General features: G+C 36.5%; 1 protein-coding gene across 3 annotated transcripts in view; it reads right to left on the bottom strand.

The window, feature by feature from the left end:
- CACNA2D1 (calcium channel, voltage-dependent, alpha 2/delta subunit 1) overlaps positions 1-18,923 on the bottom strand; it is a 397,279-nt gene that overhangs the window by 168,219 nt on the left and 210,137 nt on the right. For all 3 annotated transcript variants that reach the window (XM_004676889.2, XM_012720902.1, XM_012720903.1), the window contains exon 4: positions 13,226-13,285. In XM_004676889.2, the coding sequence (XP_004676946.1) occupies positions 13,226-13,285 (60 nt within the window). The remainder of the gene's footprint in view (positions 1-13,225; positions 13,286-18,923) is intronic.

Here is an 18,923-nt window from a genome sequence, read left to right as displayed (position 1 = left end):
GAAAGAAAGAAAGAAAGAAAGAAAGAAAGAAAGAAAGAAAGAAAGAAAGAAAGAAAGAAAGAAAGAAAGAAAGAAAGAAAGAAAGAAAGAAAATGCTTTTAAAAAATTTCAAAATCATGCCAATATTAATTGGCTTAAAAAAAAAAAAATGCCACACCATAGAGAAGCAAATACAGTGATGAATGCCACATGAAGACAAAGTCACATGAATACATAAGAAAAGAACCTCATTATCAAGCGGGCTTTAGGAAACCACCTCAGTGAGATGTAAAATAATAAAGATGTGGGCCCCTCCGAGGCACAACTTTAAAACACAATGCTGCAAAGCTGGCCACACCCACTTCAGCAGGAGTTTGATCCTGGCCAGGGAGGTGATCCACATGGCACAGCAGACCTCTCCTGTCTTGCCTCAGCAGTGTACTGTCAATCTGCTGGTTCTGCTCCCCACTCGGTCTCTGGTGAATCCTCTCACCACTCCGTACCTTTGACCTGTACCCTCAGTTCTGTATGCATAAAAAAAAAACCTCTTCAAAATAAATAAATAAAGGTGCTTTAAAAAAAAACAAAACTGTAATCATTATGGAAGACAGAAACAGAAGATCCTATTTTCACTAAGTGCTATTCCCAAAGAAGAGAATATAGAAGAAAATAAACTTTACACCTGGGTCACTTGTAAATCAACATCAAAAATGAAGAACATGTCATTATGGAACCAATGAAAAAATCAAGTCAATTCAGGATAAGGCCAAGGTGTCAGAACCAGGATGGTTTCAGAGTTTTTTTATAACCTCTGCCAATGACGGAATATAGTGAAGCAGTTAAAATTTTGAGGGAAAAAACAACACATATGTAACCGAGGTTTCCTTCAAATTCAAAATGGCATACACAGATATTCTGAATCACTCAGAGATTACAGCACCCCAGAGCTTTAGATCAATCTACTTGATAACAAAATGCAATCAATCAAACTATGAATACAGAGAGGGAAATGAAGTAATCTCAGTAAAGGAGAAGCTTATATAGAAGTTCTGCTGATAACCTGTAATTACGCAAAATACAGAACCAAAATTATCTATGATGGGAATTAAGTTATACAACATAAGACAAATCTTAACAATGTAAAAGTAGTAATTTAATGAGATTTGGGGATGAATGATAAGGGGGGGCAGCATCAAATAGGCTCATTTATTCAAAATAAACTGCATTCTCTGGTTACCAGCTAGCATTTTCCATTCTGCACATATGACTGTGCTGGGTATGGGATGAAAAAAATAGATAAAAGGTAAAAGAAATAAACGAAAACTGGACATCATATTACTGACTAAATGCAGCACTAAAAGTTTATATCTGCTGCAGGTTTGGGAATATTTTTTATTTGTAGATAGCTAGCTATATCACTTGTATTTTTAAGTTAGTGACTTCGAGGTATTTTTTACAAAAACAAAGTAGTCTTCAGAGGACTACCTGAGCGAGCCTGACAGTTGTTATTATGGTTGTTTTGATATTAATTAAATTCAACTAAATTTTTACAAGCCTCTGTTAATTATAATTTTCTTTTTTGTATCAAATATATTTAACAACCAATCCTTATCCCTAAGCTGTAGAACGGAATTTGGACTTATCATTTTTATTTTAATAATTAATAAACCTCCTGGTAGCACAACAGATTAGGACACAGCACTGCACTTCCACCACAGCCACTTTCATATGAGTTTGATCCCCAGGCCCGGAGTTGATCCACACGGTGCAGCAGACCTCTCCTTTCTCACCCACTGCTCCCTTCATCTGTGTACTTTGTAGATCTGTCTAATCTGCATCCCACTCTGTCTCTGGTGAATCCTCTCACGGCCCCTGCACCTCTGTCCTGTACTGTGGTTCTGTATGCATAAATAAATAAATCTTTTAAAAAGTAATTAATAAGCTTTCCAGTTAATGGTTGTCCAATTTTCCTCACTATTTTTTTATTATTAGTTATTTATGCATACAAGAACTAGGGTATAGATCCAAGTATGGGGGCCTGAGAGGATTCACCAGAGACAGTGTGGGGAAAAGAATAGGCAGATTCAGTGAAATACACTACTGAGGGGAGCTGCCCGGGAGACATAGAAGTCTGCTGTATCATGTGAGTCGCCTCTCTGACTAGGGATCAAACTCGTGCTGCAGTGACTGCATACAATTTCACAGTTTAAACCTCTACACCACCAGGGAAGCCGCTAGCTTTCTTCACTCTTAAAACATGTGAGAATTAGATTCTATTCCCTACTTATACTGGATCGGTCCAGAAGGATTCTCAATTAGCTCTGTTCACAGAAGAAGTCACTAAGAATATTGGGTGGAGATGGGGATGGGAGTATAAGGGAGAACTTTATAAAAAAAGCTTCCAATTGACTCATACAAGATTCTCTGGAGAACAACATGGGGAAACATACACAATGGGGAAACATTTTAACACAATTAAGTGGCATTTATAATGTGACCATGCCATACTTTTGGGGATCTAGTAACTTAATTAATATGTAATAAACCCCATGGTACATAACACTAGAAGATTAGAGGTCTTCTATCATAATAATTCATGAATAATAGGCTCTCTGGTTATCCTATTTCTCAAACCAAACTAACAATGAGGAAGAAAGAATTTTCAACTGTTGTCTTAACACAGAATTCACAAAAGAAACCTCACATTTTGTACCTTTGGTTTTGGATATATATAAAACTTTCCTTATTATCTAGTTGTTACTTTCGCTGTCTGGGTTTTATTGTTGCTACTACTACACAGGCATATTTTTCATGAAAAGTACACTGATTCTTAAAATTAGGTGTCACCTACATTACACTGTTCAACTTGCTGCTTTAAAATTTTTACTACTTGTTTTTCTTAGTTGAGTCACAAAATACCTGTGTCAGAGGATAAAGTTAAATTATCATCTATATTATAAAATTGGCCTTTTTGAAAGGCTCAAAATTCTTTTGTTTAATTTACAGTCTCAGCTATAATTTAAATGTGAATGGGTTGGACCACTAATAATTCTGGAAAAGTCTGTGGCTACCAAAGGACATCAGATAATTGCTTTGATTCCTCATTCAATCAACAATTTTAAGGTTATTTTTCCTATAGGACCTGGGTTATTTAGACAAAGACAGTAGTGTGGAGATTAAGAGAAATGACTAATTGGAGTTGGAGCTGACAGACTCTCCAGATGGATTATATGAGGGGTTATGGCAGAGGGAGAAATTAAAGGACATTAACTCAGGGGAGGGTGCCTTCATATGAGATGGGAAAATTAACAGAGGATCAATATGGTGGAGGAAACAGCTTAAGAAAATAATAGTACATCTGGGCATTTTAGTGATTCACCAGGTAACACAGCTGAAGAAAAGGGAGAGTAAGCAGTTAGATAAAGAAGCCTAGAGATCAGAATAGAGATCCTAATTGGAGAGGGTAGCATGTTGAAATCCTTCATATGGTGATTTCAAAGGCTGGAAGATGAAGTAAGCCTGAAAGAAAAGGACAATTTTCCATAGATAGGGAGAGTCAGTCATTAAATTCCTTTGTTATTTTTCTCTTGCATAATTAATCCTATATTAAGTCTAGTTGCACAATTTAAAGTTTGTAGAAGAAATTATTTAGATTTTCTTGTCATTTTTTTCAACCTCGCAGTGAAAAATCAAAGACTTCTCTAACATTTGTCTCGTTAGCAATATCTTGTTTTGGGTTTGGGTGCACTGTCCACTTTCAATAAGCATCAGACCCTTATTTCAGAACCTCTTTTTGTATTCTGGACCCAAAAGAACCCCACCTTAAAAACCATCTACTAAATCCTGAGTCCCCGCTAACATCACAGTGCTCATGACTGAGCCAATTCTATTCAGTGGCCTGGCTCTACTACTTTATTTCTTTATTCCAAATCTCCCTAATTTCACCATATTGTCTGTTCTTAGGAAGAAAGCTCCCTAGGCCAGGTCTGCAACTCTTGGAACATTCTCTCTCTACCATAAAAATACAGAGGCAGTGCCCTCCCTGGTGGCGCAGCGGGTTAAAGCACAGCACTGAGAAGCTGAACCCACTTCCGCATGAGTTCAATTCCCGCTTGCCCCGGAAGTGCCCACATGGTGTGGCAGACCTCTCCTGGCCCACCCACTGCTCCCCTCAGCAGTGTACTTCATTGATCTGCCTGTTCTGCTCCCCACTCTGTCTCTGGTAAAGTCTCTCGCCAATCCTGAGTCTCTGGCCTGTACCCCCGTTCTGTATGCACAAATAAATAAATCTTAAAAAAAAAAAATACAGAGGCATTAACATATCTATAAAGCCACTAAATTGAAGCTGCTCTACTATCCGGCATTATTCTCAAGATAAAAATGATCACTGGGAATAGTTATTACCCTGAAACTCAGTTCTCAAGGATCTACACTAAATGGAAATGCTCTTAAAGAGCCTGAAGATGAATTTCTCAGAAGAAATAAATCTAGAAAAACATAAGGTCTTTATATCAAATCATCACTTTTAAAACCTCCCAAAGTGCTAAGTATATTTATATAAGCACAATTCATTTCAACCAATTTTTCTGAAATATAAATGTATATAGAATTAGGATCTTCCAGGCTGAATCTGAACTATGATAACATAGGCTAGAAAGGAGAAACTTAGAAATTTGTTTTCATGCATTTGTTTGATGGAGGTCAACTGAGTATTTGCTTTAGAAGGAGAAATGGATGGAGGGACAAGAGTTCCAGGAGACATGGAGATGAGGTTAAGACTTCTTCAAAAATTCCCAAAGGGGTTTATGCCCTTTTAGACAAGCCTTAAATAAATGATGAATGAGGTTTTTTTTTTTTTTTTAAGATTTATTTATTTATTCATACAGAACTGGGGTACAGGCCATAGGTGTGGGGCGGTGAGAGGCTTCACCAGAGACAGAGTGGGGAGCATAATAGGCAGATCGACGAAGTACACTGCTGAGGGGAACAGCGGGCTGGTCAGGAGAGGTCTGCCGCACCGTGTGGATCTCCTTCAGGAAGGGCGGGGATCGAACTCATGCAGAAGTGACTTTAACTTCTCAGTGCTGTGCTTTAACCTGCTGCGCCACCATGGAGGGCCCAAATGGGTTGTTTTCATCAGGAATTCTGAGACACAGAGGACATGAGAATTGACTTCAGGGCCTCAGTGATGAAAACCTCCAAAGTTGGTATTTTTGTTATTTGGTTGTTGGCTCCTCATATTCTAGAGATTAATCCCTTATCAGAAATGTGACTTGAAAATATGTTCTTCCGTTCCTTCTGGTACCTTTCAGTCTGTGGCTGCTTCATTTAGATCATGGGCCTTGTTATTTGCTGTACTTTTGCATTTAAAATGTTATGTTAGGCCCTCCCTGGTGGCGCAGCGGGTTAAAGCACAGCACTGAGAATCTGAAGCCACTTCCGCATGAGTTCGATTCCCGCCAGCCGCCTGCCCCGGAGGAGACCACATGGCGAGCCAGACCTCTCCTGGCCCGCCCACTGCTTCCCTCAGCAGTGTACTTCGTGGATCTGCCTGTTCTGCTCCCCACTCTGTCTCTGGTGAAGCTTCTCACTGCCCCTGAGCCTCTGGCCTGTACCCCAGTTCTGTATGAATAAATAAATAAATAAATCTTTAAAAAAAAAATGTTATGTTAACCTTGACAAAATTTGATCTATTCCGTATTATAGATCTATTAAATAATAATTACAAAGAGTTTTTCAGCAAATGGCTATGTAATCCTATATTTTTGTTTTTATACTTGTGCTTCTGCTGTTATATCTATGGACTCATTACAAGGACAATGACTTGAAGCCTTTATTATCTGTTCTAGAATAGAAGTTTTATATTCAAATCTGGTGTGTAAGTGTTTAATCCATTAGATAAATGTCAGTGAGGATGTAGAGAATATGCGACTGTTGCTTACTGTTGGTGGGATGTGAAATTGTGCAGCCACCTTATAAAACAGTACAGAGGCTTCTAAGATGAAAAATAGAACTACCGACATAACCTAGAAATCCACTTCTGGGTATATATCCAAAAGAATTGAAAACAGAATCTTAAAAGAGAATCTCTGAAAACAAAGATAGTAGTAGTCCCAAGTTCACTGAAGTCTCATTGACAATAGCTGAGATCTGGAAACAATCATGAAAAGCTCATTGATAAAGGGGTGGATAAAAAGAAGTGAAGTATAGGGCCCTTCCTGGTGGTGCAGCAGGTTCAAGCACAGCTCTACGAAGCTAACGCCACTTCAGCATGAACTGGATCCCTGCCCCGGAGGTGATCCACATAGCACAGCAGACCTCTCCTGACCTGCCCACTACTACCTCAGCGGTGTACTTCTTCACTCAGCCTGTTCTGCTCCCCACTTTGTCTCTGGTGAATCCTCTCACTGCCTTTGCACCTCTGGCTTGTACCCCAGTTCTGTATGCATAAATAAATCTTTTAAAAAAAAGAAAGAAATGAAGTGTGTGTGCAGATAGATAGATAGATAGATAGATAGATAGATAGATAGATAGATAGATAATCCTACTCAGCATTAAAAGATAGGATTCCACAATGCAATAGTATGAATGGACCTTGACTACACTATGCAAAGTGAAAGAAATCAGACACAGAAAGATATGTGTTGCAAGATTTCATTTTTATGAGGTATCTAAACATTCAAGTCAATAAAATTAAAGATTGAAATGGTGTCTACCAGCGGCTGAGGGTCTAGGGAGCTGAGGAATTGCTAATCAGCAGGCGTAGAGTTTCAGTTAAGTAAGATGAATGTGCTCTGGGATCTGTAGTCGACAATAATATATTGCACACTAAACTTTGCTAAGAGGGTAGATTATGTTAAGTCTTCTTACCACAACGGATAGATTTTAGAAGAAAAGAATGATGTTTTGTTTCCACCATGGATTTCTGCATTAACTAATTTTTTTTTAAATATTACATTAAACTATGATCTATCTAGGTTTTGAAAAAAACCCTGTACAGTTTCTGTAAGAGTCATGTACCTTATTTCCTCATAGAGCACATTATTGGCTAGCGCTCAAGGGCTTTGCAGCTTCGGCTGCACCAGGTGACAGCACCCTGCGCAGAGCAGATTCTTCCACTGGATGGCAAAGAGGGCCCAAAAGTCAAGGGAGCTGGCAGAGACTAGACTAGGTGAACATCCATCCCGGGAATGGTGCCAATCAGCTTGTGAACACCTGCGCCAAAACTCTAGAAAACGTTTTTCTTGGTAGAGTCATGCTTATGCATTTTTCTCCATATTTTACTTCTTTTCTGGCTGAGGCATTAATGTAGTAACACCTACCTTAGTGCAAATACGTGACATCCAGAAATTTTAATAAAATGTAGTCCAAGTTAAAGCGAGGTTAATGAAATCCCCAAGTTCAAAAAGCCTCTAGTGACAGCTGCAATTTGGCACCAGCTGGTGGCAATAATCAACTCTAGATTAAATATCAATGAGGATGATTCTGGGGGCTCTGCATGGATGGAATTTTGAGAACACTGGCAGCGATTCTGGGAATCTCCCCATAATTTAGCAATGTTTCCATCTGCTCAATTCCAGGATATTGAGGCAGTGAAAACTGATCATCCACCTCCCGTTCCAAAGTATCAGAGATACTTGTCCTTTTTAACCTCTTTTTCCCTTCCCAAGAGACAAAATAAAATGAATTTAGCCAATGCCATTTACATCGAAAACTGCAGTATTTCAGACATATTATTAGGATGCCTTACTACAGGGATCCACACTAAATTCTCATTCATTACCCTGTGACTTTGGGTTAGATACAAAAAATAGATAATGAGGTCACTAGAAATTATTAAAAACAAAACTAGTTGGATTACCAAAGTTATTAATGGAGATTGTATAGCTTCTTTTTCTCAGTAAAATAAACAAAAGCTAGGAGTCATCAACCTGGATAATTAGCAACTTAAAGCCTATGGTTATTGTTTCCTACTGTTATGATATTTTTACCATGGGCATTATAAGTATGCATAAACACAAATAGTAAGTCACCACAATTTTAATTGATTTTTCTATTAAATTTGCTTCCGATAATTTTTGGATAAGTCAGTTTTGCATTGTGGTTCTTTGTCATCTATCCTGATGAGGAAAATAAGAGTGCCAAACCTCAAAAAGCAAGCAGCAGTAAAACATTGCTTCCTCACAAAACACAAAGGCTGCAAAAATACATTAATACAGGTAAGCTCTTAATTCCAAAAGTACAGTTGAACCAAAGGTAGAAACTAAGAAGGACTTAGTTTTAGTGGATTTAGGCCAAAGCCAAAAATCATTTTGGTGATCTTCACTCATTTATTCATTAAAACTGGGCACTACTACCCATACTTTTTATCTTAAAAATCAGCTCTCTTATATCTATGACCCACTTTAGAAAGTGCTAGTCTTTAAACATAGTAGCCAAAATAAATGCTTTCACAGTTCACATATTCACAACTGTTTCTCCTCCAAGCCACAGAAATTATGCAATTCTGTGAAATGAATAGGACAGATAAAATCATGAAATATATAGTGTTAGCTCCTATTAATTTGACAGATATAAATACAAAAACTTAAATATTACAATTTTCAAAGCAACATTTCAAAATATGACCAGCAAAGTGATTATTTCATTGCAAAATTAAAGCTATACTAGAGAACTCAATAAGCTTGATTGACACAATAACATTCAACTTCACTAGAAAAAATTTCACCTTCTACTTTAGTTTCTCTGTGAAGCAGAAGCTAAAAAAGGTTCCTCAAATGTTTTATTTACTGGCCAATTTCTAGACGTCTGTGCTCAGCTTGCACAATAACAAGCTGAGGCTATTAAGCCATACATAAAGATCCCACTTATTAAAATACAAATTAGGCATCCCTTATGTTTATACATGTGTAAGTACAATTAATATCACAGGCTTAGTTGAAAACAAAATTGCTTTATTTAACCAACCATTGCAATGCAATCAAATGAGATTTCAGTTGCAATTGGAAAAGATCTGTTCTCTAGAAATAACAGCGATGATTTCATGTGGAACAATTAGTTTCCCAAGCTTTTTTTTCCTTCTCCCACCTGCCCTTAACAAAATAATTTGTCCATCACAAGTGACATAAAATGTCACCTTTAACACCCCTAAGTTGTATGGAGACCTAAAAGGCAGCTGGTAGACACAGCCTATTTACAAATATTGGTTTGAACTTGTCAATGCATGACCGCATAAATCTTAATCCATTTAGAGTATATGCCCTTTGTTCCCTCAGTCTTAATTCAACTGGGAATTGAGGGAAGCTCAGGGAGAGGATGAATGACACCAGCCCTTTCTTGTTGCCAGAATTTCAGGGCTTTGCCTTTTATTCTTGTTGTTCATGAGATTTCTCTATGTTATACAGTAGGGAATGTTAATCAACATTTTGCTTAAGTAATATTAATGAAACTTGCCTACTTATATTTGAGGGAAGAATCAGAATATTACATTTCTTTTTGAAATGTTAATGTACCTTTAAGAAAATTATTTCTGCCTTCTAAATCATCCTAGTGTTAAATTATTAAAGGATAGTATTAAAGAAAAATTGCATTGATGCTAAGAGTTAAATACTTTAAAAGGTAAAAGGAATGTAAAGTTTAAAAGGAGAGGCTTTTGAACTATGACAGTGTAAAATTTACAATTGTTTTGTGTGCGCTCACATAATAGAAGAAATTTGATCACGATGATCTCTAATTTCCAGCCAGGCATTTGCATTTTATTTATTTTATGACTTTGAACATTTGTTTAACTTCACTAGCTATGTGCACTGAAGCACCTCTAATTTACCAGGAAAAAGAAAAAGTGTATCATCTTTTTGCAACATTTTCTGATAGGAGCCTAAAGGTTAGTCAATCTCCAAGTCAGATCTTACTCTTCAAACATAAAATCTCCACTACCTCAATGTTCTATCCCCATGTGGTAACAAAGGAAAGAGCTATTGTAACAACTATGTATCTCAAATGGCTAGATATGGAAAATATCTTTTCTCAGGATGCAGACTGTGGTAGGTAAGTGCCCTGTGAACAATGATGACAGTCCTTCAAGCGGTACTCGGGAAAGAAGTTCAGAGACTTCTAACATAGCCTAACTTGTTGTCCCGTTAACAGTCTCTTATTTTATCAATCAATATATTTCTAGATCCTAAACAAACTATGCGGTATCCAGAAGGAAATTAAGAATGGAATTGGTTCAGGAATTTTCTCACATAGCGCCTACCATTTCCTAAGAAGACACTCTCTGGATAAGCTCCTTACTTTCTAACTAAGAATATAAAATCTAGTAAAGGCTTTTATATCATGAGGGACTGATTTGTCCTCTTAGAAGTCTTTCCTAGTAACACTTCTTAGATGTAGTCACTGAAAGAGTCATTGAGAGTAAGTGATGTGAATAGTAATTCAAGGTAAGTTTTCCTGTATTTTAACATCTAACAAGTACTAAAATAGCTTAAATTACGGGAACTTCGTAATTTAATTGACAACCTTTTGTTTCCCTTACCAATAATAAATGAAAAGCAGCCTTACCATGTATGGGAGCTTTAATTTTATAAACTATGGTAACAACTAACAAGCATTACGATTTTTTGTGCCATCACCAGTGGTCACTATTACTTCTGTACTAAGAAGTAAAGCATTGCCAATATGTTCATTTTGTGTTAATAAGCCTCATCAAAGAGCTTATAATATACCTGGGAAGAGAGCTTTACAGCTAGAAAAATATAAATCTAATAATTATATCGATAATGATATAATAATTAAATAAAAACACCAATGATGTACTAGGTATTTATATATCCCTAATTGCCAAGTTACTCTTTACCACATTATTTCTCCTGAACTTTTTTAAAAATCATACCACTCATAAGTTACAACCTGACATATTACTAAATTTCTTTAATACAAAGAAAGGTTCTTATGAATAGCAATAGAATCGACACATGGCAGAAACTGACTTGTGAGAACTTAATGATTGTTTGAGTTCTAGAATTATTCAAGAATTAAACTCAAATAGCACCACCTGTTTTATGTTACTCTTAGAAAGAACGCACAGTTTGAATTTACATCTTCTTTCCCTATATGCTACATTTATTATGCCACTTTTATGTTGGGGTAAGGGTAAGGAGAGGACTAATTTTCACTTAAAATTTATTAATCAAAAAGATATTTATTTGGGAAAAATATTTTGACTGCTTTTTGCCTGCTGGAGAACAATCATCTAAAAGCAATTAATTACAATGTATTGGACAAGCTTATAATTTATCCTCAATACCCAAGAGGCTTGTGCTTTTAACTTTATTACTGACTTTTCCTTTAAATACTATGGATGATAAATTGATATTTCTTAACTACTGATGACTAACAATCATGACCAAATCAGTAGCACCAACAAATCATACAATACAATCAATATAGTGAAAGAATTAAACAAATTATGAATAATTAAAGAGTCTCCAGTTAATAGGCAATTTAATCTATTTAAATTAGGGATGCCTTAGTGCGCAGGGGATTATGACTCAGCACTGTGAAGTTATTGGAATCCCCTGCCATGTAGGTGACCCACATGGTACAGCAGAACTCTTCCATCTCACCTCCCCCACCCCGCTCCTGTCAGCAGTGTATTTCAGTCAGTCTGCCTATTCTGCTCCCCACTTTGTCTCTGGTGAATCCTTTCACTCCCATACCTGTGGTCTACACCCGAGCTCTTATATGTATAAAATAAATCTTTTTTAAAAATTAACTTGTTGGAAAAGATAACACAATCAAACACTATCAAGAAGCATGAAGCACGGTTTATTTATTATCACAGATTATATGTTATAGTATATATTGTAAGTAAATGAAATATTGCATTTTCCTGTGATATACAATATAACCCTACAAATACCAAGTAAAAGTGCTAATTCCTAAACTGTGGTTTGATGTTCTACTGAAGCATAACTTTCTTTCCTTTGAGACTTTCATTTTGCAAAGTAATCAAAACCAATTTCAGGAGCACAATCAATATGTTATTCTCACTCTACTTTAAGGTATCAAAAAATATACACAAACTACTATCAGCTTGTATTTGTAAAAGTAGGCTGAAGAGGCCCTCCCTGGTGGCGCAGCGGGTTAAAGCACTGCACTGAGAAACTAAAGCCACTTCCGCATGAGTTCGATCCCCGCCTGCCCCGGAGGTGACCACATGGCGTGGCAGACCTCTCCTGACCCGCCCGCTGCTCCCCTCAGCAGTGTACTTCGTTGATCTGCCTGTTCTGCTCCCCACTCTGTCTCTGGTGAATCCTCTCACCCTCCGCATCTCTGGCCTGTACCCCAGATCTGTATGAATAAAAAAAAAAAAAAAAGTAGGCTGAAGAAAAAAGATTACTTCTAGTAAAGTGGAACAAATTAAATGTGTTAATTATTTTTATTGGGACAATGGTGATTTACACCACAGTGTATGCCTTAGAGGTACAAGCTTACTGAATGTTATTCCACAACAGCTGCCACCAAAGCCCCAGTAATCTCCAATAGACCTCCCCACCCCTGCTTTGTTCCCACCCCACCACATCCCCCTTCTGGTAGAGTTTGTTCTAGTCCAATGTGCTCTTCCCCTGCCTGGCTACACCCCTCTCCCACTTCCTCTTCCCTTTCTCCCCTCATGGATGCCTCAGATCTAAGGTCAGTTTCATGATTTGTCTTTGACCTTTTGTATGGTTTCTCTATATTCAAGTATTAAGTGAAATGAACTCACTTTATCTGTCCTCTTCTGACTTATTTTTCTGATCACAATCCCTCCAAATTCATCCATGTTGAAGCAAATGACATGAGTTTATCTTTTTTGAGATGTTAAAGCTTCATGCCTGCTCACATTGCACCATCACCAGATTATAGTATGCATATCACATCTTGCAAACTCCAAGTTGCTCAGTGCAACTTCTTTTTCAAGTCATCATCATAACATGTACAAAGATGATTCAGAGATTATAACTTAGTTCTAGATGTGGGAGAACATTACTTGAGAATTTTTGAAAAATGGAATATAATATGCAAGGACATTTCAACTACTTGGCTTTTGAGATTACTCAAAAGCTCCTACCAAAATAAAAAAGTACAGATTTCTGTTATTCCATAACAACTTAAGTTTCCATTACTAAAAAATATCCCAACATACTCCATTATCTAACTCTAACAGTCAATCTACTTAAATGAATCAGATAGAAAAGGTTCTTACTGCAAAATCCTCCCTCCACTGGTGGGCTGCTTGAACTTTCTCTGCTTCCAGAGCCAGGCGCTGAAAAGAAAACAATAAACATTAGAATTCAAATGGCTACATGAATATGTAATCACTTGTATAGAGTGCTTGAACTTTCAAATTAATTATGAGCACATAAAATGCAGAAGAGACTTCTTATTTATGATTCATAACTTTTAAATCATTTAGTAATCTAACCTGTTGAAGATGATGCATCATGTTTACTCTTTAGTGATCTAATAACATACTCTTCTTGACATCTGTCATCATCGCAGTGGTATCTCCATTCAATGACCAATATTTTAGTTTTCAAAAAAAAAGCTTTAATAAATATAGTATAGTCATCTTGATAAAAATCTTTTTAGAAAATGCCTTCATGTATCTCTATGTTAGTGTGCAGAAAATGACACTGGATCACTAATAAATAGATGTTTTCCACCATACCATGTGCCTTCTTAACAGCATGTTTATTTCTTACCAAAGTCACACAAATATAATAGCTTCACTTACATATAAAATGTTAAAGCACATCCTTAATTGTTCTTTCAGTGATAATCTGAGACTAGAAAATGTCACAATCTGCATCTCTGAAAATGACTATTTCTTCTTTACGTCTCTTCATTTCTATGTGCTAAGGTAACTAGATAACCCTAAACTGGCTTATTTTGCTATAGTATTTTTGTTCCATTAGAATCAGCTGAAGATAAACTATGTATTGCCAGTGTGCTAGTGATTTGCTTAGATAATTTCTTCCTACTCTAGTAGTTTTTCGATTTTTTTCCTGTGTATGTCCAGTGTCATATCATGTTCTCCATGTAATCAGGCTTTACATGAGACAGTTATATTTATGAATAAGAACACAGACTAGAAACAGGACTGCCTGAATTTAAGTCACCCATGTTAATTACTAGTGATGCAAAGTTGAATCTCTTCTATTTTCTCATATGAAAACTGGCCTCATGATTGTTGAAATGATTAAATGAGCAATTATTTATAAAATGCTTAGAACAGTGCCAGGCAGACAGTTAGAAATCCGAACCGTCTAACTCTGAAGAGTAATTATGATTGTGTTTACCCTCTATGTCCTTTTACAAAAATAGCTCAGTGTTGAGTACATTTCTGGCCTGCTCCCCAGACACAGCTAAAAGACAGTAGCAGAAATAGGAAAGTAGAACAGCAAACTCACTAAGAGGCAAAAATGATCAAATTAGGTTTTAGAAAATTATATATCTGATGGTGGTTACAGGTTTATGTTTTTGAACTTTCACTAGAACTATCAAACGTGCTTTTTCTGAATGTTCACACCACATCTGATAAACCTATGTGTAGGAAGCTGTCATGTTAGAGTATTCACTTCTTTTCACTTTTACTAAATATTCAAATCTGTTCACTTTCTAAACTACCACATATGTATAACCAGTGACAATAAAACATTGCTTAACCAGAGAGCTTTATGTAATAATCCCAAAGCTGAATCTAAAGAAAATATTTGTAGTGTCTTAAATGATAATAATTTTGCTTTATCAGATATTAGGCAGAAATAGCTATAAGAGGAGCTTGTAATTTTAGAAATTAGACCAAAGAAAGCAGTCAAATGAAGTTTATCCCTACAAAAACAAAATTTTAAACAGAGAAAAAACAAAGAAAAATACATTTCTATAATACTGTATCACAACACCATTGGAAACTCACATCTAATGTGAAAATGTACCAAAAGGAAAGTGAAACTGTAGCAATTTCTTTATGGAAAGGTTTATGGGAAGATATAAGTAAAAACAAAATAAGAAAATGAACATGAAAGTATATTATTGACAAAATTCAAAATGTGAAGGCTTCATTCATTTTTGACAGGCAATATAGAACACATCACATTATAAGGTCAAAATAAACAACTATTTTGTGGACTTAACAAGATTTTTTTTTCTTTTTTTTAGATTAAGAAGCGACAACAGGGCCCTCCCTGGTGGCCCAACGGGTAAGGGTGCAGCACTGCAAGCTAGCCGCAGCCACTTCCACTTCAGTGCTAACTCAATCCTCAGCCCTAGAGGTGGCCCACATGGCGCAGCAGACCTCTCCTGACCTGCCAGCTGCTCTCCTCAACAATGTACTTCATCGATCTGCTTGTTCTGCTCCCCAATCTCTCTGCTTGTTCTCTCACCGCCCCTGCTCCTCTGGCTTGTACCCCAGTTTCGTATGCATAAATAAATAAATCATCAAAAAAAAGAAGCCACATTCTCTGAAATGTCTTTGTCTTAAACAGATTAATATCTATTTAAGATTTTTCTTGCACCAAGGAAGATATTGCTCTAACAAACAAAACATACAAGGGTCCATTCATTCCCCCTCCAGGACTATACACTGTTTTCAATGCACCAACATTAACCACCAAGCTGTTTGCTCTGGAGAAATAAAGAAGTGCAACTTAACTGATTCGACCCAAAATCACATGGCTGGTGAACATTACCCATGCTTAATAAGCCATGCTGACATAATTATCAGTTAATTATTTCTTGAGAAAAATGAAAGAGGAATGAACAGTGACAAAATAGTCTAAGACAGTTCTTCTGGGAGGAGTGTACGAATCAGTTTCATTTCACATACATATGTGTACAGGGTTTTGTGTGTGTATGTGTACATGTATGTGTGTGTGTATAAAACACATTAATGCTATTAAGTGAAAGCCATTTATTGCAAGAGCCTAAAATTAGTTTTAGAAACCTAAACCTATAGAGTTAGATCTTGTATATATATGTATTTTAAAAAGTTGGTTTGAAGCTCAAAGGTTGCTAAACTTTATATCCTCTCTGAAAAACATAGATACATGTGGCTATTATCTTCTTTGTTTAACAGCAAACTGTAGATGCTCAGTCTGTCTTGAGGACTAGTAAAAACAGTTGCTGATGGTGCTCTTGGCAAAAGACCAGTTCATCATAACTTAAAGAAAACTGACACGACTTCAAGTCCCTCATTAACTTCTATTCTGGTCAAGTGATATTTTAATTTTTTAAAGCCAACAGTGTACCATCAAAGGCCCCTGGCAAATTATATTAAGACTGACAAAATTCCCACCCACAGAGCAAAATATGAATATTTTCTCAGCAGACCATCCTTATTTCTATAGTTGACTAGAGAAGTAACAGTTAACTTTTGTCAGAAAAATAATGCATTATTCTCATTTAATTTATAGTAGATTATACAGTATCACACATTAAAAACTGATTGGAAAAAAGATAGAAATATAAAACTCAGATCACCATAAATCCCGATATGAGAAAACTGAAAGTTAATGCTGCTTTTATTAAGATTATCAAGAAGGATGAAATAAATAGCTTTATAATCAAACAGTGAGTGTATATAAGAAAATGTACGAAGAAGTAAGTATTGACACAGTGCCATACATGTACTAATTAGGCACACATTTCATGTGGCAGAGTATTTTATGAACTCAAGTTGAACAAATGGTCTTCAACTTAAGTCTTCTCACTTGAAAATTTACGCTATAAAACCAATCCTAAGCCCTGCCTATTGGCACAGCAGGTTAAAGTACAGCACTAAGAAGCTATAGCCACTTCAGAATGCATTCGAACCCAGCCCACCCTGGAGGTGACCCACATGGTGCTTGCAGACCACTCCTGACCAGACCACTGCTCCCCTCAAGCAGTGTGCTTCAGTCGGCCTGTTCTGCTCCCCACTCTGTCTCTGGTGAATCCCCTCACCACCTCTGCACCTCTGGCCTGCACCCCACTTTTGTATGCACAAATAAATAAATCTTAAAAAAAAAATCCTTAGGTCTCCACTGGACCCAACAAGGATTAACATCACTAGGCTTTCAGTATTATTAAAACCCAAACTCCCAGTAGAAATCTACTTCAGACTAAAAAGTTTCCCAGAAAATGTATAGAAATTGTTAAAGATTATAAATAAGTACAGCACACACACAACAGTAATCACATCAGGTTAGAACTATCTTTAGATAAGTCCCCCCCAAGTCCTCCGAGAATGCTTCTAGTCATTGGAAAGGCTTTTTATATGCAGTGGTGGGCTGAGAGAAAAAAGAAAACAGAGAATGTGAAAGGTTTTATGAGATCAAAGAAAGATCAGCTCCCTGGAAGGCCTATTCATTCTCAATCTTCACTTTCTGTCATGTCTTTATCTCTTTCACTAGCACTGAATTGTCAGCTGATATGAAAGTCTAATAAAAGCAGTATAATCATATAGTGTCTAAAAAATAATTTATCATCCTCCTTAATAATACCTAAATACATTTTCTCTTAGGAAAGGAAAAAATTCAAAATCTGTAAGTAGTTTGTTTTCTAGATTGTAACTTAATTGCAGATAAAATAAGCTTTCTGAAATACTTAATTATAAAGCATTGTAATTTCATAGCTTTGAAAGAAAATCTTCAGATGTCATCTGACAGTTCGGTGAAGCCCCAAAAGTGTTGGTATCCAGGTTAACATAAAGAATTGAGGGGTGGGGCCATCCCTGGTGGCGCAGCGGATTAAAGCACAGCACAAAGAAACTTAAGCCACCTCCAAATGAGTTGGATCCCCACCTGCCCCGGAGGTGACCACATGGCATGGCAGACCTCTCCTGACCCGCCCACTGCTCCCCCCCCAGCAGTGCACTTCGTTGATCTGCCTGTTCTGTACCCCACTCTGTCTCTGGTGAATCCTCTCACCCTCCGCATCTCTGGCCTGTGCCCCAGTTCTGTACGAATAAATAAATCTCTAAAATAAATAAACAAATAAATAGAAGAATTGAGTGCTGTAATCATTTCAAAGAAACATTTCTTAATCTGAAGCAATTTATTTGGCTAACATGTGAAAAGTCTTTTATAAGTTAATAGATAGCAACAATATGCTAACTGGAGAAAATACATATTACATAATTGAAGTTCAAGTAGTTAACATCCAATCTGAATTAGCAAATTATTGCATTTTCAATAAAGTTCAACTTTATTTTTACCATAAATGGAATGAGAAAGGAGAGCTTATTATGTTCTATATTCTCACCTTATTTATTGAAATATATAAAAAGAGAGTGAGTCTTCACATTTATACTTATAGTAAAAGTCTTAAACAAAACAACAGCAAATTTCCACACATATTTAAAATACTACTACAAGGGTGATGAGGGACTGTTCCCAACTTAAAAGGAAGAAATGAGAGTGGGGTGTGGTGGGGTAGGGAGATGCCCAAAAGTAAATAAATAAAATAACACTATGCTTAAAATGCAAAATTACTCTCTTCCAAAAACTTTAAAGAAATAATGGTAAACAATTCAATTTATTTAAACTCTCTTAAATATGCTCAGCAGAATTCTACCAGTCTCTAGCAACTCATGAACAAATATTTTGTTATAAAAATTTTAACACGGAGAAAAAATTCCTAGTAATTTTTCAATTACTTTAAATGTTTGCTTTTTAATTTTTATTACTGTTCATTTTTGTACAATGTTTGCTTACTCCTACAGGTGTAATGCCCATAAAATTCCCATCACCAATTCACTAGTGAACCATCACCACAGTCCTTTGTATTTATTAATTTATGCCTCCAATAAGTGGGGTGTAGGCCAGAGCTGTTGGGGGTGAAAAGATTAACCAGAGGCAGAGTGAGGAGCAGAACAGGGGAACTGACTGAAACACACTGTTGAGGGGAGCAGTGCGCAAGACAGG

This window comes from Condylura cristata, unplaced genomic scaffold, assembly GCF_000260355.1.
Source record: "Condylura cristata isolate star-nosed mole 26May11 unplaced genomic scaffold, ConCri1.0 scaffold00005, whole genome shotgun sequence".
Taxonomy (NCBI): Eukaryota; Metazoa; Chordata; class Mammalia; order Eulipotyphla; family Talpidae; genus Condylura; species Condylura cristata.
This window is presented reverse-complemented; position numbering and strand designations above follow the sequence as displayed.